Source organism: Labrus bergylta, chromosome 14, assembly GCF_963930695.1.
Source record: "Labrus bergylta chromosome 14, fLabBer1.1, whole genome shotgun sequence".
NCBI classification, from domain to species: Eukaryota; Metazoa; Chordata; class Actinopteri; order Labriformes; family Labridae; genus Labrus; species Labrus bergylta.
The window spans coordinates 14,616,209-14,634,094 of NC_089208.1; the positions used below are offsets into that span (position 1 = coordinate 14,616,209).

At 38.8% G+C, this 17,886-nt stretch overlaps 1 protein-coding gene and 1 long non-coding RNA gene across 4 annotated transcripts in view; one reads left to right on the top strand and one right to left on the bottom strand.

Annotated features, from left to right (window-relative positions):
- Nucleotides 1-430: 430 nt before the first annotated feature.
- The window catches only part of LOC109995641 (rho GTPase-activating protein 26), an 82,312-nt gene continuing 64,856 nt past the window's right edge, over nt 431-17,886 (bottom strand). For both annotated transcript variants that reach the window (XM_065963118.1, XM_020649434.3), the window contains 4 exons: nt 6,893-6,928; nt 6,633-6,743; nt 5,711-5,802; nt 431-2,526 (listed from right to left, as the gene is read on the bottom strand). In XM_065963118.1, the coding sequence (XP_065819190.1) occupies nt 2,438-2,526; nt 5,711-5,802; nt 6,633-6,743; nt 6,893-6,928 (328 nt within the window). In that variant the 3' untranslated portion in view covers nt 431-2,437. The remainder of the gene's footprint in view (nt 2,527-5,710; nt 5,803-6,632; nt 6,744-6,892; nt 6,929-17,886) is intronic.
- Nucleotides 2,945-10,306, top strand: LOC136182422 (uncharacterized). Of its 2 annotated transcripts, none has more exons than XR_010668683.1 (4): nt 2,945-3,168; nt 3,265-3,358; nt 6,587-6,717; nt 9,438-10,306. It is a non-coding gene; the product is annotated as an uncharacterized lncRNA (long non-coding RNA). The 2 variants fall into 2 exon arrangements; XR_010668684.1 differs by having other exon boundaries at nt 9,470-10,306.

The window sequence follows — 17,886 nt, forward strand, 5'->3', positions numbered from 1 at the left end:
TAGCAGCTTTCTTTACGAGCACAATTGTTTACAAAATGTGGATCCATTTATAAATAACCTGAAGGATCAACTAAATATTTTTTCTTTTTCTAAAACCTTAACTGTAAAAATATTTGATACAATAAGTGTATACCATATATGAAGGCAGACTGGACTGAAGCGTTCTCATCCATTAGCTTGTTCCATATCTTATTCAGCGATTAAAGATGTGCATTCTATAGAGTTTGAGCATTATAACATTCCTAGATATCAAATCCATTTATCACTGTGATTTTCGTTTTTAATAACTTCATCTTGGTTCAATCATTCTTAAAAGCTCAGGAAACAAAAAAATACAAACAAAGCTCTGCTACATGTTTTGTGAATAAAGCCACAGAATAACTGTTATTCAGCCTCAATGCTTAATGTAGAAGAAAAATCCAACTCTGGATGTTGTTATCTCCTTTAATTCTGCACAATTTCTTGTCAATTCACCAAAACATCTGAAAGAATAAGGCTTAGATAGACGTAAATAATACAAAAATCTGGGCAACAAAGATGGAATCAAGAAATTAAGTTAGTAGGCTAAAAATACAAAATATAAAATTTCATAATTCAAAAATCATACTTTATCAAATGCTGTTTTTTTTTGTATTTACAATGTCATTAAAACACCTCAGATTGAATACATTTCAGGATTACACCTTTTAAGAAACTGTCATAAATAATAAGTTCAGATATGAACAAAGTAGTCTCGTTTCACATTTCATTTCTTTTGACTCCCATTGATTTTTTCCCTATTTAAATGCTAAAATGTTCTTTCATTATTTGCTCCAATAAGGAAAGCACAGGAAACGTGACAGAGCGAGGAAAAAAAAAAATCCAGAATGAGGACATTGCTCGGAGCCCCAAAGCAGACCAGCTATAACTGAATGATTCAGGAAATGTTTAATTCATCTTTTCTTAAGATTTTAGACGTGATGAGAGATGTCATGATGTACAATATGCAATACTTCTTTGGTAAGAGATAAAAAAAAAATCTCCACTGAAGTCATTTATTGAATTCACGTAATGGATCAAAGTATTAGATAAAGATGTCGGCTATGAATAAAAACATGAATGTTGATTTTTGTATGTATTAATCCCGAGGGACATTAGACATTTGAATGTTTTGAGAGACATGCTTCACACACACAAAGGCCCAAAGCACAAACAAGACCTATAGACATGCATTCATGGAGCGGTATCAGAGTAAAGGGGCTGCACAGGGATTGGCCACTCTAGTAGTTGGTAATTTGGTGCCTTGCTCAAAGTAAACTGGCACCTATTTGGTCAGTCCCTACAGTCTGAACTCCTGCAGCCCTTGTGTATGTGTGCCACCCCCATGTGTTTTTTCTAAAAGGAATGAAATAGAATATGATTTCATGAAATTGAAGACATTTAACACACCTCAACTAAAGTCGCAACAATGAATTGAAATAGTGCAAACATGACTCGACACAAAACTCAATATTGGACTCAGTTATTCCCAACAATTAAATACATGTGGAGAGGCAAAGTGAGCCCTCACAGCTGGGCTTATTGTCAACAGCAGGAATCAAATGTTAAATTAACGTCGCTTTGTAAACTGCCCATCTGTTTGAAACGTTTTTCTTAAAACATTTTTCCTGAAGGCTCTGTTAGCGAGAGGCATTCAAACCAAACGCTGACCTTCCAGCGAACCTGTTCTGTGCTGATCCGCCCTGAGGCTCCTTCTCATGAACTGTGAGCTCTGAAACATTAGCCAGGTTGAGTCCTGTCCAGGGGAATTACCAGACCATCACACCAAGTGCTCAAAAACATATTTACAGCTGTACAACGAAACTCAATCATTAAAACATTGGCTTTAAAAAGCTCCATCCCAATGAGATCAGCAATCATTCAGACATGCACCAGTAGAAAAGGTGAACTAACAAGTCCGAAGTTGAATGCCACTTGCTTCGGATTTTGTTCCCTATCATCATTTCAAACATCTCAGGGGGAAGATCTTTTTTTTTTTTTTTTTGTCTGATTATAAGAGGAGACGCTGAAGCAGTGCCGTTCAAAGTGATAAAGCAAGGGCTGAAAAATCTAAACCACACACACACACACACACACACACACACACACACACACACACACACACACACACACACACACACACACACACACAGTTGGACGCCTCTATTTTCCAGTGCAAGTCATGGGTCTCCCTCAGGTTCGTAGTAAGTTTGCTCCTCTTCTTTCCAGTATCACATCTACTCCAACAGGTTCTTGTCGGTCCAGCTTCAAGTCCCCGTCTACAGTGGCCCAGTCCAGTATGGTCTAAGATATATAAAAGTCTGCTCCGTCTTGTGCAGTTAATTCGAGTCTTCAACAGTCCAGTTTGGTCTACTCCAGTTCATTGTCTTCCAGGTAAAGTCTTTCTCCTGGCCCTTCACTATAAAAACTCAACATAGTTTTCTGGTATCAGTCCTGTTCGGCCATCCAAAGTCCCCTCAAGCCAGCCGGGCTCCCTTGAGGCATGAACTGGAAGTGGGAAAAAAAAAAAGAAGAAAAAAATATTTAGTTTTAACAACTCAAAACGGAGGGAAAAGGTTCATGAATAAGTGGCACTTAAAAAGCAAACACGTGCAGAAGTGAGCGAGTAACGAATTGAGCAATCAGGGCTGACAGACAGATGCAGATAACTTAGGCCAGGAGACCAAATTCCACATGTTCTTCATTATCCAAGTGTTTTATTTGTAAATATGTCGAATGGACATCTCTGTCAGGAAATCACACACAGATACAGCTGCTAATATGTGGCAATATAATACTGAAGCAGACGTAATTCACTTTTGACGAGTCTTCTGATCTAAATCAATCATAATCAAGTTGCTTAGTAACTGTCCTCCTTTCATTTGTCCTCGTCCAATCAACAGTCTTCAGGCACTATAAGCGTCGATGTGTAGGAAGCCTTCAATGCAGTGCCAAATTCACTAAAGCTGTCAGGTTGTAGGTTATATATCTATGATGAGCTACTGAGATAAAGAATGGTATGTACCTTTGACATTCCTCTAACCAGTTTTCTATTTATAAAGCCGCCATACTAGCAAGGAATTCAACACTGACACATGCAGATGACGGACCAACATTAACATTCATCTAGTTTCTGTCCACTTCACAAAGGTAAGTATTCACTTCTCTTCCACCTCTTTTTTATTTCGGTCTCCACCAACTTTTAAGGGGAAGATTTGGCTCTTAAGTTGCTTAATGTTCTGCTAGTTTTAACGGCGTGTCAAATCTGTCTGAAGCGGGGCTGAGGTCTTCATGTTGACCACGTGGCTTCCAGCTGGCTCATCACAGGTACTGATGTAAGGTAAGTGAAGCCAAAACAACGAGCTGAAAGCACAGTACAACTCTGTAGAGCTGAGGTCAAACTGCAAAACAACCTCTTGCATACCACTCATACTTGACCTGTTTGTAGATGCTCAGAAAATATTAAGGCAGCTTTGGTTTTATAATTATTAAGCAATAGATGTCAATTAATGTTAACTATTTATTTTTTTCGATAAAAACGAATACAAATTTGGAAGGAATGACAAAGTAAGTTGAGAATAGAAACTAGCAAAATGTAACTGGTCAAAATGTGAATTATTAAAGCGTCTGTTAGGACTTTCAGTTTGTGTTGATTCTGGCGCCCCCTGTACGTCTTACCTCTTGGCTGATTTTGTCCTCCAGGAGCGACCAGAAACATCATCCTGCTTTCTTTTAACAGTCAAATGTTTCACTCATTGTGACTCTTTGGTGTGTAAAATTCTACATCTGTTTTATATTTCAGTTTGGGTATTGCTTCATACATAAAACATTTAATGGCTTTTATGACCCAGTTCACACACATTTCTGTTGTGACTCAGTCTACAGCATGAATTTGGGAAGTGAACATTATCCCTTCTCTCTCTCGATTGTGTCTCTCCAATATTGTTGTGCTTAAAATGCAGGAACAATAATATTACAATAATGAGGAAGCATGTTCACCTGAACCTCAGCTTCTGTTTTTGCTGGTTTTAATTGAGCTTCTCTTTGATTTTGTTTGTTACATCAACTTTGAACTGCCCTCCCCCTCCCTTTGCCATGATGCGTTGGATGTCTTGTGTGACGCACTTTGAATTGCCTTGTTGCTGAAATGTGCTACTGTATGTAAATGCATTTGCCTCGTCTTGCCTTGCCTGGATACGACTTAAAAGACAGGAAGTTAAAGAGAACATTGCAGCAGATGTGAATCGTGTGTTCAGTTAATTTTGTCCTCACGGTAAATCTTAACTCCTCCACAGTCACATCAAAGACATAAAACTCAAATGGGATCTGGATGCAAGACATTGCAAAGGCTTATTATGTGTCTTTGATTTTCATGGTTCTGCCTTCTTTAAATTCAGTTTGTGCAACACAATGAATTAAACACCATGGTAATCTTCTATCGCACGGCTAGGGTGACACATCTATATATCGTTATTGTATCCTGATGACCACTAAAGACGCATTATGAGCTCCACAGGGACAGCTGGGATGCTTCACCCCGGTCTGGCTGTCAGCAGACTGGCTAGCTGACATGCCTCTTTAGAGATTACATGTCCACAAGGTCACATTTTGACCCAAATGGCTCCGATGACACTGCTCTGCTTTACATAAGCAGCAATAGTCTTAACACAGCTAACTCTATTTATGTTCTGGGGGTTCGACAGACCATTTGTGTCCCTTTTCCCTGCAGGGATTTACACAGTCGTGCCATGAAAACCATTCGGTTCAACTGTTATTCTGCCTGACAGCCATGAGAGCAGCATAAATATTTTATAAACATTAACATTTTTGCAAATCTGGTCTTCATTAGACGATCAGAGCCAAAGAAAACTAAGGGGAGACAAAGTGATTCATAGTTTTGGCAGCTTGAGGTTTGAGAGGTTGAAATTAGGCGGAAGAGGGCCAAATGTTTTCATCATGATTGTTCTGCATGGGGGAAGGTTGGAAAGGATCGAAATAGAAAAAAAAGGAATATCTTTAATATTTTTCGAAACATTGGTTGAGTCTGTGGGTGTGATTACTCTCATACATTGCTAATTCTTAGCTCAAACAACGCAAATAACGGCTCACATTTGAAGGTTATTTAGAGCTCAGCTGCATTCAAAAGCAACGCAAGAATTGTTCTTCACTAATTCTGCTTTTCCAGCCTCTGATGTTCTCTTGAGAAGAGTGTGAAAACAGTAAATTCACATCATAAGCCTCTTTTTAGAAATCTGGTGCTGGATTAAAATAAACTTCACTAACAGAATGATGCATCAGCATACGGACTCAGGCTCCTAATAATTTAATTCAAGGTAAGAACTAAAGCTTATTAACACACCTGCAGTGCATGTTTCTCTTTTAAACGACGACCACTTGACAAAGAAAGAATTTAACGAAACATGATGGAGAACCTTTTAAAATACAATGAGAAAAAAAAAGGAGATACGCCAGAGAAATTGTGATTTCTGTGATAGTGTTTGGCCAAAGATCTACTTTAAGAATTCTTTAGATTTTCAATTTGACAAATTAAATCACCACCAAGGCTAAGTGTGTTTTAATCTCCATAGGCTGAATTTTCTCTTCGACAGGAAACATTTGTTTCTATCCAACCTCAAACAGCCTTTCTTTCCTTTTATTTCTGCTCTGCTGGCGAGCGCAGAGCCTGACTCACCGTTGTCAAAGATGGTCCCAGCGATGAAGGACAGCTCAGAGTCATGCTCTGCCTTGCAGGCATACAGCGCTCGAGCCTTCCTGCCCACAATACTGGAGACAAAAAGAGAAAGAGAGGGAGACGGAAGGTTGAGGTCGATTCTGGAGGAAACAGACAGCTTCGGGTTCAAACTAAGATTGATATAGAAACGTATACAGGCCTGACATTTAGTTAGTGACACTAACCAGAGGCAGAATCAAGTCATGAAAGAATTGTAATATGGATCACAATAACCTGAATTTGAATTTTCAGGATAATCAACTCTAGATTAACAGCTCTGTAGATGGGACCAAATGTAATTTAGCCTCTAGCTGCGTTAAACAAAGGGGAGGACACCCTCATGGTGGGTCACTTTAAGCGTAGCTGTGAGAAACCACATTGAATGGTGTCACAAATATCAAATTCTTATTATTTCAAATGAAGAGCTACCTCAGGTTCTTTCTGTGGGGACAAAATCCTTTTTCACTTTACTGAAAGGCTAACAAGTTAGCCAAATGCTAACTCCAGCTGCAAAATCACTCCAAATGTTTAGCGAATGATGCGAAAACAGAACTGTCAGCACACTCAATGACCATTAACAACTGATTAAAATAATGCAGTTTTTTGACATTTTATATGTGAAATCCATCCTGACTTTAACCTTCCCAGATAAGAATCACACCAAACCTCCAGAAGTGAGACCTCTTGAATGTAATATATATATATATATACACTTTTGTTTTTTCTCCTCTTTTTCTTTTCACTGCACACAGTTACAAATCATACAACATGCACTGTGTGTGTCTGAGAGTGTCACAGGATTACTACAATGACTGTCTTCTTATATTTCACATTTAGAGCCGTGGTGGCTTGTTAAATTATTACACAAACAATGAGGACAGACCTGACAGGGGAGGAATCACTGGAGGCAGAGGAGGTCGGCTGTGGGCTTGACGGGGCTGAGAACATCGGCCAGGAGGGGGATCGAGGTGAGGTGGGGCTCGGAGACGTTGCACTAATGGTCACAAACACACAAAAAATGTGAGATGTGGCAGTAAGAGACTAATTCAAAAGAATGCAAATGAACATATGCATACAGGTCTTGAGATCTTCAGCTTTGTTAAGTGTGATATTTTGAAATCAAAGATGCACTTGGCAATGTACCTGGCTGGTATGCTGCCGCGACTCTTTGGGTTTAGCCTGAAAAGACAAGACAAAAAACAATGCAAGATAAGTAAGTCATATAAAAATCTTCCTTTTGGAAAATGGAAAACGACAAAAGAAAGCTACCTAAATTACTTCGATGTTAATCCCGACATTATGTCTGATGACAGATTATATAACTGAGAGGTTTTCCTTTCTCCGTGTCCTCTCCCTGAGGTCTACTTGCACAAGCTTTCCAGCACACAGGGAACAATGGCCTCCCAAGATCTTTCGCAAAAGAAAAAGGTAAAATAAACCCAGACCGATTTGACTGTGACGAGAAACTGACTCCTTAATGACACCCTTTGGGTGAAAGCGCTCCAACACAGATTAAAATAACAAACCAGAATGAAGGGAAATTCTTGGTGATTTCTTGTGAACTTTACGACATCAAAACAAATAATTGATTCATTTGATTTCACTTTGGATTCACTGAGCACCGAAAGCATTATTGTACCCTGTGAGCGTAGGAGCTATTTGCTGCATTTAACAGTTTTTACACCAAAGAGCAAAATCAAATCAACAAGATTGTCATGCTTAGAAACCAAAATTTATGAAGGTTTGGTCAAACTAATCAAGTACGTATCAGCACACATGCTTAGCAGGACTCTTTCCTAGCTCAGAGAAAAGTGCATATCTTCTTTAGTTATGTAATATAACATTTAAAAAAGGGCAGTCGACATGATGCTGAAAAATATATTTAATGCTCCTATATTACAAAACTGAATTTGCAATTTTGTAATCTAAACTAAGTTTTGCACAGGCTTGCATCCATCTCAGGGAAGCCATCATGCTGAATAATCATCGACAATGAGCACTATTGAAAAGATAGGCAGAGAAAGGAAGAATAAAGTGAGGCTTAATAAAAAGCTTATATAAAGGGAATACGTTATAGTCAATTCAATTACATATAAACAAGGTCTGGTTGTGTAACAAGAATCAAGATCATTTTCCTTGACGAGTCTATTTTAGTGAATAACACATGCGTAGATTATTACACATAGAAATCTGTCATGAGCAAGGCCAGCAGAGTAATGAAGGAACACAACGCCCACCACTTTGCATTCACGCAGCAGCACTAACAAAAACTCAGCCAGGATGTTGTGCATTGTGACTGCCGTCATGTTTCAGACTCAAAGAGGAGATTTTTCTGCAGCCTCTGCTCCTCCATTATTTCTCTGCTTTGCCTCAAATAAACTGAGGAATAAATAAAAGCTGGTTTATGCGAGCAAGGTTCAAGCATCATTGAAACATAGACGTAGCCAGAGAAAATGCTAGAAGAAATCTTGTCTCCACGAAGATAAAAAAAAAAAAAAGAAGAAAAAGAAGATTTAAAAGGAAGATTCAGTGGGGTTCCTACATTTGAGTAGATTAAAGCTATTGAGATTGAAATGCACTCAACAGCACTACTGTAGTGCACTCCTTTATAGTCACTGAAATCGTATTGAAAGAATTCTGTGAAAGTTGCTATTAAGACTAATGACCACTTGAATTTAAAGAGAGGTTTATAGAAAGATATGGAAGGATCCAGTTCAAGACAAAAGCGAGTGTTTTTCACCATGTGATCAAACTGTCAACAGATTTGACAATTGTCAAAGTTTGGATGTTTTTGATCTTCTTGAAATGATGTCTGAACTTTTATTTGCTTAAATTCAAAAAGTGCATGTCAATCAATAAGTATCACTTTTTAGAGGGGCATCACTGAATCCATTCTCACGTTCAACACTTCAGCCCGGTGTGGTGGTATGAGACACATACACCTCCACCCTCTCAACACGATCATTTAACTGAGCAGTAAAATCAGTAAAAGTCACACACATCTCTCCCTTTCAGGACACAACAAGCCATGTCTATCTTTGCGCGCACTTCCACAAGAGTCATAATCTAGTCTGGGACTTCACATTATACATAATTATTTCACCTAATGTTAATATAAAAACAGAGCTTCTCAAAAAAACAAGGTGTTGTCCATTAGCAGAGGCAGGAAATGACTTTTTCTTCTTCCACTCTTTCTCCCTATTGGTTATTTTGAATGCAAACTTGGGAGTCAGTGCATTTGTGTTTTTAGCTCTTACCTACCACTCTGCACAAAACATCAACTCATTCATATCGAATAATCTTTATTTTTACTACAGACCTTTTTTAATGATTGTGGTTGCCATAGCGGCACCATCATAATCATGTTCCGGTTGTGATTTGAGCGCAAACCTGTTCAATAACCAGCCTCAGTGCTGATACTTAGGACGTGATCAATGCTTCTTCTTTGCACATGTTGTAAGGAGCTGATGCCAACAAAGCACTCCAGCAGATAAATATTGGCTCTGCCTCTGCAGGTGAATCACATGTTGTGAAGTGACATATATGGACAAACTGATGGATTTAAGGGGTAAAGTTGGATGTTAACCTTAAAATCAGCTGTTTTTTTTAAAGAAACTGGAATCTGAAGCTCATCATATCCAACAAATGATGGCAGCTGACAGCATTTTTTTTTTTTTTTTTTTTAAAGATTTTTTTTTTATGTCCCTATTTTGGGGACAGGACAGTAGACAGAGCCAGAAACCGAGGAGAGAGAGAGAGTGGGGAATGACATGCAGCAAAGGAGCCACGGGTCAGACCGGAACCCGGGCCACCCGCTCCTGAGGACCACAGCCTCTGCACATGGGGCACGCGCACCAACCACCACCGGCGTCCCAGGATCTGACAGCATTTTGTGAAGCTTTGAAAAAAAAATATGCATGAACTGACTTTTGCAAAATGTGTGAACTGTAAGGCCGACAATTAATTTCATAAAGTCAAACAAGAAATCTATGCATTGTTTCTCCTTTTTGTGCATTTGTGTTATCGTGTACCATTCCACACAATAACACAAAAGTCCTTGCAGTGAGGGGCTCCGGATGGATGAATGAGCTCGACACAAGTCTTTTACCCAGGAGACCAGGGAGTGTTTGACCTTACACAGCACAGACAGTGATAGACTGACAGAACCCTAATCAAAATGATTAGTATCAAAGGATTAAACAAGCGGTAAACTCTGTGAATCAATGACTGTGTGGTAACACTTTCCGCAAAAAAAAAACCCACTACATGTTGGGTTCTAGAAAACAACAAACTTAGTTCATTTCTTGTATTTCTCGGAAATTTGGTTTGTATTTCACCTTCAATTTAAGGAGAAACTTGAGATAAGCTCTGTTCCTTATTCATTTATTACATTTTGTTAAAGTGTCAGTTTGAGTGATTGTATGAACCATCCATTTCCCCTTCCATTTGTCACTCACTGCATGTCTCTGTTTATTGCTCCCTTGCTCTAATTACTTTAAGTACTATCTACACCTTCTTTCTCACCCATTCCTCCTCCACCCCTCCCCCCTGACAGATCTTTTGGATGAGACAGAAAGGGATTATTTCCATCTGATAATTCAGTTATTTTAATTGAATCAGGTGTCTTTCTCTGGACTGGGTTTAAAATAAAAACCCACACATTTTCAAACATATTTCTAAAAAAAGCTTAAACATTACACTTCCAAAGTGAACTAACTTGATGATGTGATGTGAATGTATTCTATACAACACACTTGACAGCTCATTTAATTAAAGTGATGTCTCGACTCTCAAGCCTCCACCTGACAGGCCATCAATTCACAGACACATGAGGAACCCGCAATGACAGCATGTATCTAAAATCTACAGACAGTGCGGGTGTCAATCATTCAAGGAGTTACAGTGTTAATACACAAATATCAATAATGAAATCTCAAATGGAAGTGAAACTAAATGAGTGTCAATATGAGTTTACTTTGCTGGAAAAAATTAAAAAGTTACACGCTTAAAACTTGTGCACTGCAATAACAGCACCATTATGTTATCCTCAATTGCCAAATAATTTAAATTATGGCAGCACCCCCTGACGCCTCTGTTCTCTTCCAGAGACACACCTCAAACCCTCTTTCACTTGAGTTAGCGCGAAGGAGTTTAGCGCTAATGTTAGCACACTTGAGTTAGCTTGCTTCACATGAAACTGAATTGCTCTTCTGGGATTAATAAAGTCATTTGAATCTGAATCTGAACATTGCATATAAATTGCAATGGAATGACGCTGATCTTAAAACACCTATGTGACTTCCATATAAGCAGTGAGTACGTTACTCTTCATTTCTCTGGTCCTTGACTAAAACAGCTTTTCTACACGAGAGGAGCCGACCGTCCCGTCCATTTTAACATGATGTAAACACAGCTCTGACAACAACACAGTCAGCTGGACTCGCACTTCTCACTCATTGTCAACAGCTGTGATTCAGAGGGACAGCTACATTGGATATATACTTGATTTCTGCTGTATTGATGTTTAAATAATGCAGATTCTTCCTATAAGTTTATGGTTTCAAACCTTAATGTAAGAAGTTATTGTGACCTAAAAGTCCATTAGGTAAATTAATCTGCATGTCCTGCAATTATTAAAGTTGGACTACAAAAAAAACCACGAAGGTGCAAGAAGTGCTCAGGAATACCTCAGTAATGAGCATCGTAAATTTTGGTTGTGGCTCTTGTCGCCGAGGTGTCACTGAGCCTGACTTTACCTCTCTCTCTCTTCTAACAACGAGGGTAAAAGAAGAAACAGGACAGAAGAGAGGTTGGACTAGTTAGGATGGCTGCAGTTTAGTCTTTATAAAATACTGACTTGAATCACAAAAGGCTGGCACCAACTCATCTTTTTATTCTTTTGATGATTTACTTTAGAAATTTAAGGCTGTATCTGATAGGACAGTGGATAGAGTAGGACATCGGGGAGAGAGAGTCGGGAATGACATGCAGGAAAGGAGCAGCAGGTCGGAATTCAAACCTGAACCACTTAATATGTTGTTGTTTTATTATCTCTATTGTTTAAAATGTCCGATACACTTAAACACATTACAGAAAAGAAAACGTTTGGTGCAAGTATTGATGTGGATGACCTTGCTTCCAAATTAATGTCACTGTTCCGCCTGATTAGCTCTGCTGCTGAAAATGAGATTGTGACACTGCAAAATGACATTGAAATCAAATCCAGGGCAACACGATGCATAAGCAGAGAGTTCTAGAATCTACTGCTGGAACAAAAGTATCCCAACCTCAGAATAATCGCCCATTTTCATCATCATTGCCATCATCATCCTCCTTGAGATGGTGGTAAGTGTTACAGGAACTTCTGACTTTGGTATTATATAACAACAGTGTAGACAGGGCCGCCTGGAGGTGGCAGAGAGGAGAAAATGTTATTCAGAGGAAGTCCATATAAAACGTTCTCTGATCGTAATGCCTCTGGTGGTCTAAAAATATCCAGTGTTATCAGGGGTTGCTGCTTTGAGATCCATTTCAAACCTTAAGTTAATTCCCTCATGAGTGACTGAAGTTGCTCTTTTTCCTATCTAAAGATCAGAGAGCGTGAGAGAGTCGTACTGTCTGTGTTGTGCTACAGGCATAAAATGAAAGAGGAAAAAATACCAAGAAGCAGATCATCAGTAGAAAGTAGCAGCAGGCATGAGTAAACTGGTAACTGCATGTGTGTTTCTGTGTGTGTGTTTCTGTGTGTGTGTGTGTGAGTGTGTGTATCATGTGTGTCATTCTACGGGGAGGAAATAGTTCTATGACAGGTTACCTAGAAAACAGTCAAGATTTTCACGTTCTCACCTGTTGCAAGAGAGAGTAATTACCTTGGCTTTTTTTCTTTCTAACCTTTTTCCATCAGATGATCTTAAATTCTCCTCCTCGTAAATGCCAAACAGACAAAAGGAATACAAAAAAAAGATATGTTGTATTTCCCCAAGTGACACACAGGAGACATTTTGCCATTTGTACTTTTACCCTGTATACACCAGGTTCAAGTTGTAGTCCGAAGGGGTTTAGCAATCATCAGTCCAACAAGAGACGCATGTTTCGACTCACAGGTCAAACAGAAAACTTCTGTCCTTTATTCAGTCTTTATTTTTGGCTCAACTAGAAAGAGTGATGAATGTGTTACTTGTATAAGCGATAACTAAAAACAGATTTTTTTAAAAGAGGTTTACAGCAACCACTCTGCATTTCATAGAGCTGGAAAAACTACAACAAGCTGACTATCGTGTGTTCCAAAGACATTCATTATTCATTACATGGGGGAAAAATTGTAACAACACATTTCCTTGTTTGTTTTGTTTTGTTTTGCTGCCCAGAAAAATTGGGTTGTCGTTACTTTCCTACCCATAATGCACCTCAGTAGTGTCTTTCGTTGTAAAATCAGATTTCACAGCCAGCATGTGTCCCTAACTCATCTCTAAGCTGGGAAAACTTTAGAAAACTCTAAACATGACAGCCATAGATAACACAAACACTGGTTGAACACCAGGCTGTGTGGCACGCCTGGTGAAGAAGTGTCCAATCACTGACTGATTCACCTTTATATGGTAAGACAAACACTGTCAATAATCTTTCCAGAAAGCTGCTGATGGTTTAACTCTAACAATATTTTCATGGTATTCAATCCATTTCAGATATGTGTGAGTACATTTGAAAAAGCAAAAAGAACTTTTTTTGATCCTCTGTGTGGAATCAAGAGAGGGATATTCCTACCAAGTATCACTCCTGATAGTAAGATCCCCACCACTGTACGTACAGGTGTTATTGCTGGACTAAATGGTTAATCAGGGTGTGTTAGATAGATTAATAAATAAAGATAATAAATAGAAGTATTGAATATCTAATTTAATAGAATGCAACATGACTCTGTCTTCTATGCTGTATTCATTAGTCACATGTTTCAAGGACAACATGGATACTGTGCACATGTCTGCTGGATATCACTTTTTTGATTTTAAGCTGCTTGAATGATCACCACTGCTGTTCAAACAAAAGTCATTTTCATGGGAACTAAGTATGTGCTCCTGTGTTTGTTTTTTTCACGTGTCTCTCCATTCTGAACCCACTATAAGAGCTTTCATCACAAAATGTTCACCAACATGTAAAACATACCTAACACAGTGGAATACTCTAACCCACATTAAATCTATTTTTTTTCCCCAAAAAAATAAATTTGTCCCAGATATTCATCCTATAAATCAGACTGTTTTCATGCCTCTCTGGTTTCATGTTATTTGTAATCTAACTGACTTAAGACAGACAGATTCTCTACGTGAGACTGTCGTTTTTTTTGTTTTTTTTAAAGGACACGCTTTCATAATCATGACAATCTCTTCATATTCATCTTGGCCTTGGCAGCTCCTTTGAGATTCACACTTCACTCACTACTACAGCAAGAGAGCTCTGAAATCCACTTGTCTCCCCCTCAGGGAAGCATGCATGTTATTGTGGTGAGATTTGAGTAGATACCTTATCTTTGAAACTAGGAAAAAGGATTCTGGGCTTTGGGTCTATGTGCACAGAGCTGATAGAGTGCATTTTGTTTTTTTAAGCATTGGAATAAAATTAGGCCATAATCCAAATTGCATTGAGTTTTTTAATTGTTGAACATGCAAGATACAAATGACTAAGCTGTCTGGTGAAGGGAAATCTTTTTCGCTACCTTTCACTTAAACATATCATATACACTAGGGATGCACCGAATAATTGGCTCAACATCGGTATCGGCTGATATCAGTCCTGTTGACAGACATCAGCAAATAATGTGGTATGCACCGATGTTGGTAGCAAATTTTAATTTGTTGTGCCAAATCCATTTCATGCTGGCATCTTCTGATTTTGAATTGGGCAGATGAAGTCGCCTGTTAAACAAACTGATTTTGTTTTCATTGTCAAACATGAGAGAAAATGTTGCATTGTGGGAGTCATCTTACACCAAAAGACGTCATGAAGCACTGGTATCGGAATCAGCCCTGATTTCTCCAATAGGTGCATCTCTACAGCGCACATCATGCTTAAAGCAATTTACAGCCATGCTTTCAATATAAGCATCACAGTGAGCTGAAATAAGGCAGAAAATAGAGACGGAAGCTTGCAAGCAAATCATTTCATGTACCATTAGGAGTCACATTAGGATTATGATCTTCAACTGTCACTTAATGGCTTTCTGTACTGTGATTTAAAACACACCCTGTCACCCCTTTGCTCTTTTTCAGGGTCTAGTTTTTTTCTCTTTTTCTCTTCATTTCTTATATAACCTGCATCCATTATACATGACATATCACTTCTACTTTTGCATAACACCCTGAGGTGCACCCTGGGCTTGACTCCAGAAAAATGCCAAAAGAATGTTTAAATATGCAAATGTTTCTAAAATATTTCTAAACTGTTCACTTTTACTGTATGAATGCCTGACATTAAAACTGCGTCCATTTTCTCCATCTTGTTCACACTGTGTGAATCTCTCCTGAAGCATAGCACACACTGCATTTCAAATAGATCATTACATTTTTCACAGTATGAGAATTCTTTTTTTTACGTTAATTGAATGAAAGAAGCCCAGCGTGATGAGGTCTGCACAATCATTTCATTACATTTAATAGATACATAATTCAGAAGCAACTAATAGAGCAGGCAACAGCTGTTGAATGAAGCTTTTTTTTATTTTATTTCAGATTACGTTACTTGTTTAGAGAATTTACTCATGCATAAAACAAAAGTCGCCTTTTATTTTGTTAATTACTTAAATCTGGTGTCCTGAATTTGACAATGTGAGTACTTAATGTATTTACAGCAGAATAAACTTATCAAAGCTCACCTATGTTGTGCACATATCAATGCAAAAAGTCAGTGTTTAAGTATTCCTTTATGTTTTTGGTGGATAACATTCAACAGAGCAGCTTCATATTTTAGTCCGTTAAGGACCAAAGTACGAGACTTCATTTCCTCGGTTTATACCTGTGTCAAGACTTGTAGAGAATTTTCTGCTCAAACTGATTGGTACAAATGTGCTGCATGTTCAGACATGTTGATTAAATCGACCCCATCAGTCACACTACAGCTACATGTACATGTCATCAGTGACAGAGGGGAATTCCCTAAAGCTACCAAGCACACAGGGCCACATTAAATAAGACGTCGTGAAACAGAATACAAAATCAAACAGCGGAGGTCAATTTCCTATGGGTTTGGAATGAAAGAAAAATAAAGGACAGTGAAGAATAAAAGCACAGAGTGAAAGAGGAAAGAAAAAAGGAATCAGTGTGGACATGCTTAGTCCCTCTGAGGGCTTTACTTGAGTTACCTGTCAGAGGATGAAGTGATTTGCAGGGTGCATGTCGACATCCCAATCCCATGATGACAGACAAACAGATAAAAACACTGCATGTAAGTGTAAATGCTTATGCTTGTGTGTGTATGTGTGTGTGTGTGTGTGTGTGTGTGTGTGTGTGTTTGTGTGTGTATAGCTCAACTTTACTGTATGTTGCTGAGCTTCATGTGCAGATATGTGTTAGCACATGTGAATAACCCTGAGGGGTGTGTGTCTAGTGACGCTTATCTCAAATGTTTCAGTATTTTTGAATTGAGCGCTGTGCCAATACCTAATTCCTCCATTGTGGGACTTATAGAGGATTATCTCATCTTATTACTAGGCCTATATTAATATCATACTTTAAGTTCATTGACTAACTGATTTACTATGTTGAAGAGATGCCTGACACCTGCTCATTCTACTCACTGCAATCAAATCAAAACAGCACGAGCAGGGAACGCATTTTACTTCACTTCAACAAAACAAAAACATTTTAAATGTTTTTTTGTTATGAAAATGACATTAAATAATTACCTTTGTTAAGAAGGTAAATAAAAGAACTTCATGCCACTGCTGCACAAGTCAGGACTGGGCCATCCAAATCAAATATTCTGGATTTGACCTGCTTGTTGAACTAAAGGTAGATATACGCGGAGCCGACCGTCCGGGGTCGGGGCTAGTCAGGGCTGTCAGAAAGGGTTGGTGGCTCTTGTCGGTGTGGTGTGATCAGCAGCATCGGAACTGCTCGGTGCATTTTGAATTGGTGGCGACCAGTAGAGGAGAGAAATCACTCTGATTGGCTCTTAGTCAGTGACTCGGGGCACGAGAAGAGAAACGAAAGTGAAGAAGGAAAACCAATACCAAGTCAAGAGGGCACATATAGAAGACTCTTTTCATGTAAGGCCAGTACTCTGTCCTTATCTTCAGGAATTTTCGAGGCAATTACAAAGGCGTTCGTCAGAAAAATGACAAATAGATGTAAAAACCCTGCTGTTTGTGCATCCTCAAGTTATTGCCTCTCGCGCATGTGCAGAATGCACAAACTTATTGGCAGTAGGCTGCTATCAGTTTGGTGTGAACAGTGCAAAACACGACACAGCAGTGGGTTTTCATCGCAGCTTGTTCTTTCTTGTCAGACTGACGTGTACCAGCTTTAAGGCGCTCGCGAGCACGTCATGCTACTTTGCCCTGAAGCATGAGGACAGAGGAGCCGGCCAATGGGACAGAGGAGATCAAAGGAATGAAGGACTGGGACTCAACTTCAAGAAAAGTCAGATAACTTCTCAAGGATTAGAATCTTTCCTTCATTGACAGTATAATTTCAAACTATAACTGTAGAAACATTTCCTATTGAGACTGACAAATCCTAACAAACACAGTAAAAGCGGAAGATAGTTCTGAAAGTTCCAGCCCACTCTGATTGCCCATATATTGTATTTAAAGACTTGTTCTACTTAGACTAGCTCGTAAACCGACCCAGCAGCCCGGCACTCTCTCCCTCTCTCGTTAAGAGTCAAAGCAGCTCGCCCACCGACAAGCTCTCTCCCTCGCTCCGTTATAAATATAAACCAATAATATTCAAGGCCTTCCACAAGCGCAGGCTGTCAGCCAACCAGCCAACTACTGACTTAATGACAGCCAGCTACTTTTTCCATAGTTATTTCTGATAAATTAAAAAAAGTTAAAAATGTATTATAAATATTTGTGTATATGATAGAATAGAGGCTTTGAAATGAAATAGAAGCCACAGAATATGGGGTTAGACTTAGGGGAC